The following is a 16,035-nucleotide window of genomic DNA, read 5'->3' as shown; positions in this document are numbered from 1 at the left end:
TTTAAAATAAGTAACTCAAATAGCACTGTACTTTTACAATCTATTTTCTGAGATAGTTTATAAAGAATGGGTATATAAAACTTATAATTTTTTCATGAGTTTTTATTTACTCAATTTGTTACAATCAATTATAGTCATTATTCTTTGAAGCTTAAATTATCCCAAGTTTGGCTAGGGAGTGCGTCTTGGAACTAGCTACTGATTGCTTTGTTATATCCCCAGTAGCGTTTGAGCATTTCTTTTCATTATGACTAAGACTGTTGTAATTTATTTTAAATACCCACAAAATATTTTTAGCAATGCTTTTTATTTCTATACTTAAAGTTTAGAAATAGTTATTTTAATAAAGAATTATTTCCTGTGAACTAAAAAATAAAATTTATAGTAGTCCATTTGGAACTGCAATTTTTAAACACCTTTTTTTGTTTGTTTGTTTGTTTGTTTGTTTGTTTTGTTTCTTTTGCTTTTTCTCTCTCTCCCCTGCCCTGCCAGAGAAAGAGGCTTATTGTGTCTGTATTTTACAGACTAGCACACTGCTTAAATTTTGGTTACCTTTTTAGGCAGTAATTATTCTTGTGTTTGTTATCAGGAGCATCAGGTTTTAACAGTCATACAAAAATAGTTTGTGGCATCTTCCAAATGCTTTGAAGGCTATTACCACCTATCCCCTGCTTTCAATGGGAAAAATTACGATGGAAATCATACTCCTGGTTTATCCAGTACAGATTCTATCCCTGATAGGGGCATTAAGCATGTACTTGAAGTGTTTGATTTAAGAAGTCAGCCTCTGAAATTAGGGGTATATCCTAAAGTGTCTTTTCCTTGAAATCTCTGTATTAGATCTATCTTCTTTTATTCACCTTTAAAAATTACCTTTGTATTTTCAGCTTTGTGGACAACATGTTACCATTAATTTATTACTTACTATTGAAGTATTGCTTTCTTTAACTTGTTCTAGGTTCACCTCCTTCTCAAGTTCAAGGGGATACATCTTTATTATGGGATTTTGTGACACTTAAGTGTGCCTACACCAGAAGGGCTCCACTCAATCAAATTAGTTTCTTCTAATAGGATAGCATTTTCTTTGATCCTGTTAAAATTTTAGTTTCATTTTCTGGATCATCTGTGGTTCTACCATGTCTTGTGATGATGTGACCAACATAGGACATGCTATTCTCAATGCAAATGCACTATGAATTTGTATAAGAATAGGAAATTTCCTTCTAAGTACATTCCTTAGTTTCCCATATTACATCGATCCTTTTGAATATAGCAGCACCTTGCATTACCTTCTCTCAGAAATAGTTGTAGTTTCCTTAGTATCTTTCAATTAATACTTAATAGCTTATCATCTCAACTATTTTGGATAATATTTCTCTATGTCCATTAGTAACATTTTCCTATATCAAGACCCACCTTTTGTATTCTATCAGTTATGTAATGACTTGGAGAGGTTTGTATCATAAGTACACCTGGAAATTTCATTTGTGTACTCCTTTTCCTAGATTGTTTATATGATTTTAAAGTGATTCCTGGTTCAAATCTTTGGGGATCCTCACTGTTTGTTTTTACTTTTTTCTGTCTTGAAATAATTTCTTTATAACTTCCTTCAACTCAAGGTGATTCGGCTTCCTAAACAGTCTTTGATGTGGAAATATAATCAACAACTACGTATTTTTCTTAATTTTCTTGAAGGTTTTTTTTTTTTTTTTTTTTTAACTCTGATTGCTTAATCAGTCATGTTTTCTCTTTACAGATACAGTGCTGATTTCTTCTCAGTGACTTTATAGTGAACTTCCTAAGACTTAGTATTTTATCTCCTATATGAACTGTGTTTAAAAAATGAATCTTTTTTTTGGGGCGCCTGGGTGGCGCAGTCGGTTAAGCGTCCGACTTCAGCCAGGTCACGATCTCGCGGTCCGTGAGTTCGAGCCCCGCGTCGGGCTCTGGGCTGATGGCTCAGAGTCTGGAGCCTGTTTCCGATTCTGTGTCTCCCTCTCTCTCTGCCCCTCCCCCGTTCATGCTTTGTCTCTCTCTGTCCCAAAAATAAATAAACGTTGCAAAAAAAAAAAATTTAAAAAAAAAAAAAAAAAAAAAAATGAATCTTTTTAATGTAGGGTGGGTGGTATCTGTGTATCTTATATACATTTTGAACTAAAGGTTTAATTTTAATTTTAATATATTTTAATTGAATTTCCTCTGTCCCTTTATAATCAATTAACTTAGTAAGTTAAAAAATTCATTTCTTCCTGAGGATCTTTTTTTTCTTCTAAAAAGGTAACTTCACACAAATAGTATATTGGAATTTTATTTCAATGGTATTACTTTTTTATGGATAAATAAATTGAGTTTAAAGAGATTAAATAATTTGCCCAAATTCACTAAGCAAGGAGTTACAGAGTGGGACTATATGGAATCCCAAACCCTTGTTTAACCACTGTGCTGCATTTCTTCTTCAGGGAAAAGATGTGAAAAGGCATGACCTTGGGGCATGGAGATATTGGTTGAGCATATAAGACTAAAGGGAAGGGCTTGTATCTTAAGATAGCCAGCATTATAGAAATCATAGTATATTGTCTGAATTTAAATGAAAGAATATAGAATGTTTTTATTAAACTGATGAATATAGTCTATGGTGAGATTTCAAAAGCTGTTTGAGGTATTTTTGATTAAATGTCATTAGAACATATTTGATTACCAAGTTCATGTGACTTAAATATTTTGTGCTGTTATATCTTCTCCTTATCAAATTTATCATAATGTGGCCATAATTTTATTTCTAGGTAGTAGGCCTGTACCGATTATGTGGTTCGGCAGCAGTCAAGAAAGAACTTCGAGAGGCTTTTGAGAGAGATAGCAAAGCTGTTGGTCTGTGTGAAAACCATTACCCAGATATAAATGTAATAACAGGTAATAAATAGTTTTTATTCTCTGTACACATTCTGGAAAGAATACATCTGTAGGAAAAGGACTTAAAATACTATTTTGTAGCCTAAATTTAATTGGGTTTTATTCTGAAGTCTTATTTTCCTTCCTTCACAAACATTGTATTATTTTCTGTGGGGAGGTAGTACCAAGATATGGTCCTTGCCCTCAAACAACCAATAAATATTGGGAGGGAAATATGACCTATGTTAAATTAGCTATTACTAGGTAGCAGAAGGAAAAAGGTACATTTTCTTCATAGAAGGATAAATAAAACACCATCAGAGTTCAGTTTGATTGTCACCAGGTCATGTAAAGGGCATTGACTATTTGGATAGAGAATTCAGATTTATTTACTAGGCAGAGGGGACCCATCAAAGATTTTTTTATTTATTTTTGAGAGACAGAGAGAGGCAGAGCATGAGCAGGGGATGGGGAGAGAGAGAGAGAGATACAGAATCTGAAGCAGGCTCCAGGCTCGGAGCTGTTTGTTAGCACAGGGCCCAAACTCACGAACTGCAAGACCATGACCTGAGCTGAAGTCGGACCCTCAACCGACTGAGCCACCCAGGCGCCCCCCATCAAAGATTTTTCAGCAGGGGAGTGAAATCTTTAGAGAGATAGTCTTCAGGAATATTAATCTGGCAACTCTATGTGACGGATTGTAATTAAAAGAAACCAGAGGACAGAAGACCAATTAGGAAGCCTTAGCAGTAGTACCAGCAAAGAGGTGATAAGAGCTGAAGGAGTCTTGTAGCAGTAACAATAGGAAAGAATAGAACTGAAAAGATATGAAGAAAGAGAGGGCCCAGACAAGCATGACTTTGACGCCTTGTTGATTTGGTACCATTTGCAGAAACTAAGAAGCTGAGAGGAGAGCTACTGCTTTTGGTGGAGAAATGTGAGAAAAAAAAAAACAACACAAAAAACTATGAATTGGGTTTTGTTTCAAACTTATATACTGAATTTGAGGTACTAGTAGGTGATCTACATGGATATATCAGGCAAAGTAGAAAGTGCTCATCTACAGCTAAGGAGAGGATATAGTAAAATTTACCAAGTGGTGAGTATATTCCAATATATAACATTGGAAATATACTTCTAGTACTCCTGAGACGTGGAGGTGGGAAATCGCAATGTGCGGGTCATTAGCATATAATTGTAATTAACACTTTGTGATTGTCGGTAAAGTTTGAAGAGACAAGATCTTTGAGATCTCCAAACTTTGGAGGCACGAAGACAAAGAAGATCCAGCTGAAGAGATTGAGAGGATAGGAGTCAGAAAGTTTGGGAAACGAAAGACAATAGTTTAAGGAAAGGTATGAGGCAGTGTCATTTGATGGAGAGATCATATAAGATGGGAACAGAAATAAGGCCTTTGAATTTGGCCATTATGAGATTGTTTATCACTAATCGATATCTTCAGGGACTCTTGACTTATAATTCCGTGTTTTTGTTGTTGTATTTTATTAGCAAAGTTGTCAAGCATATATAAAAGTAGAATACTGTGACAAACCCTCTATATCTATTACCTGGCTTCCATAATCAACACATGACCATACCTGTCTCTTTTATACCCCTCATTTGATTCTCCCCTAGACATGGATTATTTTGAAGTATATCTTCAGTATCCTATCCTTTCACCTATAGATGGTTTGGTATGTATCTTCAGATCTTCTTTGTATTTTGATAGTTCTTTGTCTTCCCTCTACTGTTAACTGCCATTTTTTTTTTCATGCTGTAATATTATTTATCTCTCTAATTTGATTTGTCATTTTACATGCAATTAATTGCCTCGGAGAGAATTTGAGGAAGGTTCAACCTGCACATATTAAAGAGGTTTTTGTTGGTTGGAATCCTTTAAAGCTTACTTTTAGAATTGAGGCTTTTCAAATAGTTGAGATTCCCAGTCTCTGAATTCTGAATGACTATATTTTCATGTATTTAATATATACTCTTAGATAATCAAAACTTTGATCCTAACCATTTTAATTCTAACAGACAATAAATCAAGGAACTTTTTCTTTCTTCTAAATTTTAGCAAACCAGAGATAATGGTTACTTTTATTTTTGTAAAGGAAGAAAGCTTATTCTTTCTACAAAAAATGAATTATGTCTACAAAAAAGAAAGTAGAATTTTTCCCTTAATAATATGTAATTAACAAAATTAGTAAAGAATCCATTAAAGAGAGATTTTATAAATAGCAGTTCCCAGGAAATTACACTCTATAACTAAATGAAATATTTAATCTTGTTGAGGCATTATCTTAAAAAAAATTGTGCAAATATGTATGAATTAAAAAGATAACATGACGTGGCTTGATTTGATTATTTGCTATAAGACAAGGTCCTTAGTTAGAAATTTGCAGCATGTGGAGATGATATGAACAATAGGTCAATGAATGTTAGATTTGTATCATTCGTTTCTAAAATTGAGTGTCTCCATAGTTTATGAATTGGGTATTTTTTTGCTCTATTGTTTATACTCTTTCATTTCAGGAAAGCTGTTTTTCAAAAGAACCTAGAGCTATTTTCTTTCTTGATTAAAAAAAAAAAACAATGAAATGATGTAAAAGTTGTCTGACAAATATCATTGAGATTACAATGAATTATATGCAAGGTCTCATCATGTCTCAGTATAAAGGATATTGTTGATTTGTAGAATTTGCCGGTAATAATGTTGCCTCATGTGTTCCATGTGAACTCAAATTTCTAAGTAAACTTGAAATATAATTAACAATTCAGTAGTTCTAAAAAAATGAGATATTAATGAATGATAGAGTTTACTCACAGTTTAATGTTTATTTTATTTTTGAGACAGAGAGAGAGAGACATGAGTGGGGGAGGGGCAGAGAGAGAGACACACACAGAATCTGAAGCAGGATCCAGGCTCTGAGCTGTCAGCACACAGCCTGTACTTTACTCACAGTTTAATGTGTTCTTAGTAGTTGGTTTGTCTAAAACACATAATGAAGTGCTCTAGACAACCATATTTTTCATGGGGTACAAAATTTAAGGTATGAAGTCTATTCATATTTGTTTATAGCTCTTATTTATCAAAGGAACAAGAAATTAGAAAAGTGAAAATATTTATTATTTAGTGATTATTAGAAAAGAATAATAATCTTTCCTTCCTCCTAAGAAGTAAAATCCAATTTGAATGTATCTGCCCTTTATAAAATAGACATCATATTGCAGGGTTACACAATCACTATCTAAGTTCAATACTTAGACATTCATTTGACCATGACTTTTCTAATTTTAATTCTTTTTAAATTCTTAATTCTTTTATTTTGCCTCAAAAGAAAACTTTATCAGCAATAACCCCCAAATTATCTTTAATTCTTTTATTTTGCTCAGAAGAATACTTGATCAGTAATAACCCCAAAATTATCTTTAAACCATTAATAATTTTCTTCATTTATGTATATTAAATATGCATTTCCCCCACCATGCATATTATATGTTCTCTGATCTCTGGCACATTGACTTTCAAATTATTTTTGTTTTTCTTTACCTGCATTGAACATAGACACCTAAATTGTATAAATACTAAGGAATGCAAAACACTGAGGAATAGTAATAGATTTAGCAATCAAAATATACTGAGGCAGTATAGAGAGTCCACTTAATCACTTATCCTTCCCTATCTAGAAGTTAATTGGTTTACTTACTAAATATTTATTGATGTCATTTACTATATGTCAGGCATTCTTCTAGGCACCAGGGACAAGTGAACAAGATGAACAGTATCTCAGTCCTCATATATGTATTCTTGTAAGGGAAGAGAATCAGTAATCAATGAATAGTAAGATATAGTAACTTATGCATGATAAGTAGGGCAATGGGAATGATACTGATTGGAGGTAGTAGTCAACTTGGTGACTCCCATGGTTGGAGTGATCAGAGAAGAAAATTGATATGAGAAGTGCCTTTTGAGCTAAAATCTATATAATACAGAGTTAACCATTGGAAGATCTGGGGCTAGAGTTCTAGGTAGAGGAACAGAGTGAATTTTGCAAATTGAGAATTAATAAAATATAGGTACTATAGACCAGTCTCTGAGAAATAGAAGTAGTTTTAGTTATCAGAATGCCTTTTTTTTTTTTTTTTTTTTTTAGTGTGATGATACCTATTTTATCATGGGGATAAGTAGAATTTTCCTGTGTTGGTCCTTGTGCCTGAATGAAGGTGAGAGGCGTATGGTTTCATAGTATCTAACTATTACAGAGCAACTTAGATGTTAGCCAAGAACCCCTTCTTTATTTACCTATAATTGCCTGCATTTTCTTCAGGTACATGGTAAAAGATGTACTATGTTGCACTAAATAAATTTTTCCATGTAAATTTTCCCCAAGTCTCCCTTACATAGTTTCTGTAGCATTAAAGACTGTCACCACAAACTTGTTATCTTATGGTTTTTATGTCCCCAAAGTATTCGAAAATGTTAAGGTTGGGGGCGCCTGGCTGGCTCAGTTGGTTAAGTGTCTGACTCTTGACTTTAGCTCAAGTCATGATCTTGTTTGTGAGTTCGAGCCTCCCATCAGGTTCTGCACTGACAGCACGGAGCCTGCTTGGGATTCTCTGTTTCCTCTCTCTCTGCCCTTCCCCCACTCATGCTTGCTTGCTCTCCTACTCTCTCTCTCTCTCTCTCAAAAAAAAAAAAAAAAAAGATGTTAACATGGCAGTATGGCTTAAGATACTCATATCACTAACTTTTTGGGATAAGGTCATATAGCTAACTTCTAGATTGATAGGTAGTTACATAGTATATGTCACCATATAGTAAAAATACCTCCTCTCTATATCATTTTATAAAATCTTTTTATTTTTCTAATGAACTTAATTATTCTATATATAGAATTTTCTAATGTCTACATACAGAAAAGGAGCGATAACTTTTACTTTGTTGAACATAATGTGCATTGAACAGACTTTAAGTGCTTAGTATTTGTTAGTAATAATTCTCCCTTATTTGCCCTCAAATTATAGTGAAGTAAGTAATCTTGAACTTGTGTTAATTTAAAATTTCATTTATATTAATGGTTGCTTAGTGTATTATACAAAGGATAATGGTATTTGAAATATGTGTTTTACTAAACTATAACATTATCTTTTCTGGAGATCTTTTAGGTTTTAATTTAATTTAATTGCATTATAGGGTGAGTCTCAAACTACCAGGGCATATTAAGTTTCGTTAGAACTAACAAGTCTTGCTTTTTGTCAAGGAACACACGTGGAATCTTTTTTATTTTTATTTTTTTAAATCATGCCCTAAAGGGTTGGTAGCTGTCTTTATTTGGCAGCTACAGAAAATTGGGTTTTCACTTTCTAACTGTAACTCAGTTGTCCTCTTTACACCACATGTTGCTATTCGTTGTAGATAGGTTTAGACTGCAAAACTAATGATGGTAGTAAAAAAAGTCACATGATATAAGTTAAGGAATGGGAATAAACAATTACTACATGTCTACGGTGTATAAAATGCTTTATTGTTATCATCACTGTACATCTAGCATGTATTGATTGTTAGGATATGTCAAGCTCTTTATACATATTCTGTTTCTTCTTATATGTCAGGAAGAAGTCTGGTCAATATACTCTTGGTTTCCCAGCACTATTTCCAGATTGTTATCTTTTCACTGTTGAACAGAAACTTATGCTCTTCTGAGAATAAAGCTCTCTAAAGTTTCATGGTGCATACCTACACTGCCTCTGTCTTTCCTATTTAAGATTATCTGCAGAACTCTTGGACATTCCCATTTATTCAGTGAATACTTTTTTAAAGTTTTTTTTAAATTTTAGAGAGAATGAGCAGGGGAGAGAGGGAGAGGGAAAGAGAGAGAAAAGGCGAGGGAGAGAGAAGGAGAGAGAGAGAGAGGGAGGGAGAGGGAGAGAGAATCCCAAGCAGGCTCCACATTTAAGGCAGAGCCAGATGCAGGGCTCTAGACTATGACTTTGGGATCATGACCCAAGCCAAAATCAAGAGTTAGATACTCAACTGACTGACCGAGCCACCCAGGCGCTTCCAGTGAACAATTTGGATATCTTACCAATGGTTATATTTCAAACGAAAGTCCTGTCTTTGTCCTAAGTGATTTTAACATGCAAATGACCCATCCAAAATCTATTAAAAGACTACTTTCTTTCCATTGGATTGTCTTTACACCTTATCAAGAATTTATTGACCATAAATATGAGGGTTTATTTCTAGACTCTCAGTTCTGTTTCATAGGTCTGTATGTCTATCCTTATATCAGTACCACATTGTTTTGATTAATGAAATTTTATAGTAAAATTTGAAATTTGGAGGTGTTAGGCTACCCATGTTCTTTTTTTTTAAGATTTTTTTGGGCTATTTTGGCTTTTTCATACTGATTTTAGGATCAGCTTGTAAATTTCTGTGAAAAAGCTATGTAGGATTTTGATAGGTTTTATGTTGAATCTATAGTCAGTTTGGAGAGTATTTTCATTTTAACAGTATTAGGTGTTGTGATCTATGAACATGGGATAGCTGTCCATTTATTTAAGTTTTTAAATTTTTTTCATAAATGATTTTTAGTTTTCAGAGCACAAGTTTTGTATTTCTTTTGTTAAATTTATTCCTAAGTATTTAATTATTTTGATGCTGTTGTAAAAGGAATTATCTTTTTTTTTTTTTTTTTTTTTTTTTTTGGACTGTTCATTTCTAGTGCATAGAAATACAGTTGAGGGGCACCTGGGTGGCTCAGTTGGTTAAGCATCTGACTCTTGATTTCTGCTTAGGTCTTGATCTCACCATTGTGAGATCGAGCTCCCACACTGGGCTTTGCACTGAGCATGGAGACTGCTTAAGATTTTCTCTCTTTCTCCTTCTGCCCTTCTACCCATGTTCTCTCTCTAAAATAAAAATTAAAACACAATACAGTTGATTTTTGCATATTGATCTTGTACTTTGCTAAACTCAATTATTCTGTTTTTTTAGTGGATTCCTTAGGATTTTCTATATGCAAGATTATGTTACCTGCAAATAGAGATATTTTTACTTCTCTCTTTCCAAGGTGGATCCTTCTTATTTCTTTTTCTTGCTTATTTATCCCTGGCTAGAACCTCCAATGTAATGTTGAACAGCAGTGGCAAGAGCTGAACATCGTTATCTTGTTCTTGATTTTAGGAGAAAAGCATTCAGCTTTTGACCATTACTTATGATATTAACTGAGTTTTTCATAGATCCCCTTTAGCAAGTTGAGGAAGTTCCCTTCTATTCCAAGTTTTTTGGGTGTTTTTATCATGACAGTGTGTTGAATTTTGTTCAATGACTTTTATGACTCTGTTGAAATGATCGTGTGGTTTTGTCCTTTATTCTATTGATACAGTATATTACATGAATTGGTTTTCAGATGTTAAGCCAACCTTTGCATTCCTGAGATAAATCCCACTTAGTCCTGATGTATATTCTTTTTTTTTTTTTTTCCTTTTTAATATGTTGCTGGATTTAGTTGCTAGTATTTTGTTGAGGAGTTTTGTGTCCTACACGATATTGGTCTATAGTTTTCTTGTGATGTCTTTGTCTGGTTTTGGTGTCAGCATAATGCTGGTCTTGTAGAATGAGTTGAGAAGTGTTTTCTATTTTTGGTAAGAGTTTGTGAAAAATTAGTATTAGTTCTTCTTTCAGTATTTGGTAGTGTTCAACTATCACTTAAACTATCTGGGGCCGGGCTTTCTTTTGTGCGAAGTTTCAAAAATTACTAATTCAGTGTCTTATTATAAATCTCCTCAGGGGCACCTGGGTGGCTTAGTTGGTTAAGCATTTGACTCTTGATTCAGGCTCAGATCATGATGGTCTCATGGTTCATGAGTTCCAGCCTTGCATTGGGCTCTGCACTGACAGCACAGAGCCTGCTTGAGATTCTCTGTCTCCCCGCTCTCTCTGCCCCCACCCTGCTCATGCTCACTCGCTCTCTCTCTCTCTCTCTCTCAAAATAAATAAACTTAAGAAATTGTTTAACTATAAATATATTCAGATTTTCTATTTTTCTTAAGTCACTTTCAATAGTTTACCTCTTCCTATGAGTTCTAGCTTTCATCTGAGTTACCTAATTTATTGCCATATAGTTATTCATAATATTCACTTATAATCCTTTTTATTTCTATAAGGTTGGTAGTGATGCCCTCTTTCATTACTGATTTTAGTAATGTGAGTCTTCTTTTTTCCTTGGTCAGCTTAGTTGAAGGTTTGTCAATTTTGTTGATCTTTTCAAAGAAACAAATTTTGATTTTATTTTGTTTATTGCTTTCTATTATCTATTTCATTAATTTCTACTCTGATCTTTATATTTTCTTTTCTTCTGCTCACTTTGAGTATAACTTCCTCCCTTTTTTCTATTTTCTTAAGGGAAACTGAAACCATTTATTTGGGACCTTCCTTCTTTTCTAATGTAAACACTTAGCGCTATAGATTTCTTTCTAAATTCTAAACCTCATCCCACAAATTCCGATGTGTTTTGTTTTCATTTTCACTCAGTTCAAACACTTTTTAATTAAAAAAAATTTTTTTTTAATGTTTATTTTTTGAGAGAGAGAGAGAGAGAGAGAGAGACAGTGTGAGTGGGGAGGGGCAGAGAGAGAGAGGGAGACACAGAATCCGAGGCAGGCTTCAGGCTCTGAGCTGTCAGCACAGAGCCCGATGTAGGGCTTGAACTCACCAGCAGTGAGATCATACCTGAGCTGAAGTTGGATGCTCAACCAACTGAGCCACCCAGGCGCCCCTTTAAAAAAATTTTTTTAATGTTTATTTAGGGAGAGGGAGAGCGAGGGATCGGGAGGGGCAGAGAGAGACAGAGACACAGAATCTTAAGTAGGCTCCCTGACACAGGGCTCAAACCCACGAACCGTGAGATCATGACCTGAACCGAAGTCAGACACCCAACCAACTGAGCCACCCAGGCATCCCTCATTTTCTGATTTTCCTTTTTCTTTCTTCTTTGATTCATGGATTATTTAGATGTTCGTTTGTGTCAAAATATTTACAGAATTTTCCAGATACTTTTTTATTATTAATTTCTCATTTAATTCCATTATAATCATAGTACATACTTCATGTGACTTGAATCTTTTTGTATTTATTTAAACTTATTCTAAGGTCAAGGATATGCTCTTCTGTGTGGTAAATGTTTCATTTGAACCCTTGAGAAGAATGTGTGTTCTGGTGTTTGGAGATGTAATATGCTATAATTACCAATGCAGTCAAGTTGATTAATAATGTTGTTCCAGTCTTCCATGTCTTTATGTGTTTTCTTTCTTCTTGTTAAGAGAGGCATGTTGAAATCTTCAATTACGATTGTGGTTTTGACTCACCCATTTTCTACCTCCCGTTTTCCTTTAAAGACTTACACATGTATTAGGTGACTGGTATTTGTTTTACAGCTCACCGATATTCTGTTCATTTTTCCAGTCTTTTTTTAATCTCTCTGTTTAATTTTAGTTATTTCTATTGCTGTGTCTTCAAGTCATTAATCTTCTCTGCTAATATTAATTTAACTCATTGTATTTTTAATCTCTGATATTTTAATTTTTACTATTAGAAGTTTGATCTTTTTTTCAAACATTCTGTCTCTCTACTTGGCATGTTCAGTCTTTCTTCTAGCTTCTTAAACATATGAAATACCATATAATAACTGTTGCAATGTCCTTGTCTACTAATTCTATCAGCTATGTCATTTCTGGGTTGGTTCACAACTGATTTTTCTCCGCATTATAGATCATATTTGCCTGCTTCTTTATACACACAGTCATTTTTTATTGGATGTCAGATGTGAATTTTACCTTCTTGGGTGCTAGATATATATATTTTTTAATTTTATAGACACTCTTGGGCTTTGTTCTAGTATACAATGAAGTTACTTGGGAACCGTTAGATTTTTTGTAGGTGTGCTTGTAAGCAGAAAGAGAGCAGCTTTTAAATAAGTCTTCTCTTTTTATATTTCTTTGATTCACTACTGAAGCAAAACCCTTCTTTGCATTCATATTAGTTTCCTATGGCTGCTAAGTGCCACAAACTAGGTGATTAAAACAACAGAAATGTATTGCCTCATGGTTCTGGAGGCTGGAAGTCCAAAATCAAGTTGTCAGCAGGATCTTGCTCCCTCTGAAACCTGTAGGGAAATTCTTCCTTGCTTCATCATAGCCTTTGTTTTTTTGCTGGCGATCTTTGGCATTCCTTCATTTATAGATGCATCACTCCAGTTCTCTGGCTTCACACAGTTCTCACCTGCTTCTTCACATCCTCTTGCCTTTTTGTGTGTCTGTCTCTGTGTCTAAATTCCCCTTTTATAAGAACACCAGTCAGAATGTATTAGGGCCTACCCTACTGACTTCATTTTAACTTGATTATCTCTGTAAAGATCCTGTTCCAAACATGGCCACATTCTGAAGTGCTGAGGGATAAGACTCAAATATATGTTTGTGGAAGACACAATTCAAGCTGTAACAGTACTATACCCAAATATCATAAGTTACGAAGTTTTTCACTTTGGTTGCTCAGAACAGGAGCTATTTATTGCCTGCTAGTATAAGCTCCTGAAATTGTTCCCTTTAATCTTTTTGGGTGGTTCCTTTTCCAGCCTTGGTTAGTTTCCTCACCTGCACATGCTGATCAGTACTCAGAGACTCAGGGGGATTCTTGGAAATCTCCAGAGGTGTTTTTTTGTTTGTTTGTTTGTTTTTGTTTTTGTTTTGTTTTTTTTGAGCAGCTATCTACTCTCTAATACTCTGTCCTGCAAGCTCTCGCTGCTTTGACTTCCTTAGTCTTCTAGCTTCCTCTCCTCAACTTAGCTGGACCTACTAGCTACCTGTGTTTGCACCCCCTCACAGTGACTTGGAAAGGTTTTCGGGCAATAAGGCAGTTATGAGCACACCTCATTAGATTCCCATCCCTTAGGGATCACTATCCTTCTTTGACTGATGTCTAATATGTTGGACACAGTTTTTTAATTTTTTGTTTCAGATATTTTATCTGGTGTTCCCAGTTGTTACAGGCAGGAAGTTAGATCTGGTCCCCATTGCTCTGTGTTGGTTAGAACAGCTGTTTTTCTGTTTTTCTGGCCCTAGTGCAAGCTGCTTTGAAATACTGTGATGTGGCTATAAAACTGATTGAGGAAGCTTTCTGTATACTGAAAAGATCTCAAGGATATGATGTTAAATGAAACAGCAAGAAACAGAACAGGACATGATATGCACTATCTATTATGTAACAAATGATAATAATAGTAATACATTATTTATATTTACATAAACAAACATGGAAGGATCCATAAGAAACTAATGAATCATATTACTATCAAAATTGAAAAGATTATCAGATGGTGGTGGGGGCTCCAGGAGGTGGCATCTTGCACTGTAGTTCACGCTCAGTCATGTCAGAGCCCGGGTCATTGGATGCCAGCCCGGGGTCCCCGGCCATGCACAAGGCAGGGTGTTGAGGCATAGGTTGGAAAACTAGGATACTCAAACCAGACAACTGCAAGATGCTGTCACAAATGCGGAGAAGCATTTTGGAGAGCTGTGCCAAATCTTTGCTTCTTATGTGCGGAAAAATGCCAGACTGTGAGACAAAGCAGACCTACTGGTGAATGAAATCAACGTGTATGCCTCTACAGAGACCCCAGGTTTAGAGCAGGGCCTGAAAAAAATAAAGGAGGGAGGGAGGGAGGTAAGGAGGGTGGGAGGGAGGGAGGGAGGGAGGGAAGGAAGGAAGGAAGGAAGGAAGGAAGGAAGGAAGGAGAGAGAGAGAGAGAGAGAGAGACAAAGAAAGAAAGGAAGAAAGCAGGGCCTAAAAAACGTTTCTGATTAGTTTGCCAAACTTCAGTATTACCAACAAGCAGAGGTTGAAAGACTTGAAGCCAGAGTAGTTGAACCTTTGAAAGCTTATGGAACCATTGTGAAAATGAAATGAGAGGATCTCAGAGCAACATTAATAGCAATGAATTGGGAAGCCAGTCAGTTAACTCAGAAGGAATACATATTATTGTATCCTTTGACTTTTGATCTTTTTTTGTTTGTTTTGTTTGTTTGCTTTTTAATGTTTGTTTATTTTTGAGAGAGTGCAAGTGGGGGAGGGGCAGAATGAGGGGGACAGATGATCGGAAGTGGGCTCTGCGCTCATAGCAGTGAGCCCGATATGGGGCTTGAACTCACAAACTGTGAGATCATGACCCGAGCCAAAGTTGGATGCTCAACTGACTGAGCATCTGACTTTTGATCTTTAAAAAAATGTTTTGTAAGGCAGAAACTTAATTGCAGAGAGCCACAATGGATGCTACCTGAACAACTCGTCATCTGGAGGAAACTATTGACAATTTTGAAAAGCAGAAAATAAAGGACATAAAGACTATATTTTTAGAATTTATCACTATTGAAATGTTACTTCATGGCAAAGTTTTAAAGGTCTGCACTGCTATCTACCAATTTATACAAAACATTTATGAAGATGAAGATTTAGAAGTTTTTCGAAATTGTCCATATCAACCAGATTATTCATCCTGTTTAGATATTGTCAGAGCAGATCCAAAGTCATCTCTTCAAAGATCACTGTCAGCTAAGTGTGTATCTGCAATAGGACAGATAACTAATAAAGGATCAACAAGCAAAAGATGATGATGAAGAGGATGATGAGGACTTAGATGTTACAGAATAAAATTAGTTTTCTTAAGTAATTTCACATTTCATTTTTCTTTTTTTTTTTTTAATGTTTATTTTTGAGAGAGAGAGAGCAGGGAAGGGACAGAGAGAGAATCCCAAGCAGGCTCTGTGCTATCAGCCTGACACAACGCAGAGTCTGACACAGGGCTTGAACTCACCAACTGTGAGATCATGACCTGAGCCAAACAAAGTCAGGCGTTTAACCAACTGAACCACCCAGGCACCTCTCACATTTCATTTTTCATCTTAAATGACTTGGAATCCAGAATTACTACATTGTAAAACTTTATACTGGCTTCATAGACATTAAACCTCAAAATGAAGCCCTACTGGAAATGAAAATTAAAGGAAATTTATGCTGACCAAAAATGAAGATTTTAAAAAATGCACACCAATCATTTCAATATCCTATCTAGCAGTATGTGATTTTTG

At 35.0% G+C, this 16,035-nt stretch overlaps 1 protein-coding gene across 2 annotated transcripts in view; it reads left to right on the top strand.

Moving 5' to 3' along the window:
* The window catches only part of SYDE2 (synapse defective Rho GTPase homolog 2), a 53,718-nt gene that overhangs the window by 24,131 nt on the left and 13,552 nt on the right, over positions 1–16,035 (top strand). For both annotated transcript variants that reach the window (XM_045478094.1, XM_045478095.1), the window contains exon 4: positions 2,784–2,910. In XM_045478094.1, coding sequence (XP_045334050.1) covers positions 2,784–2,910 — 127 coding nt within the window. The remainder of the gene's footprint in view (positions 1–2,783; positions 2,911–16,035) is intronic.

Source organism: Leopardus geoffroyi, chromosome C1 (genome assembly GCF_018350155.1).
Source record: "Leopardus geoffroyi isolate Oge1 chromosome C1, O.geoffroyi_Oge1_pat1.0, whole genome shotgun sequence".
Taxonomy (NCBI): Eukaryota; Metazoa; Chordata; class Mammalia; order Carnivora; family Felidae; genus Leopardus; species Leopardus geoffroyi.
Note: the sequence above shows the minus strand (reverse complement) of the source record. Positions and strands in the feature narration are given on the sequence as shown.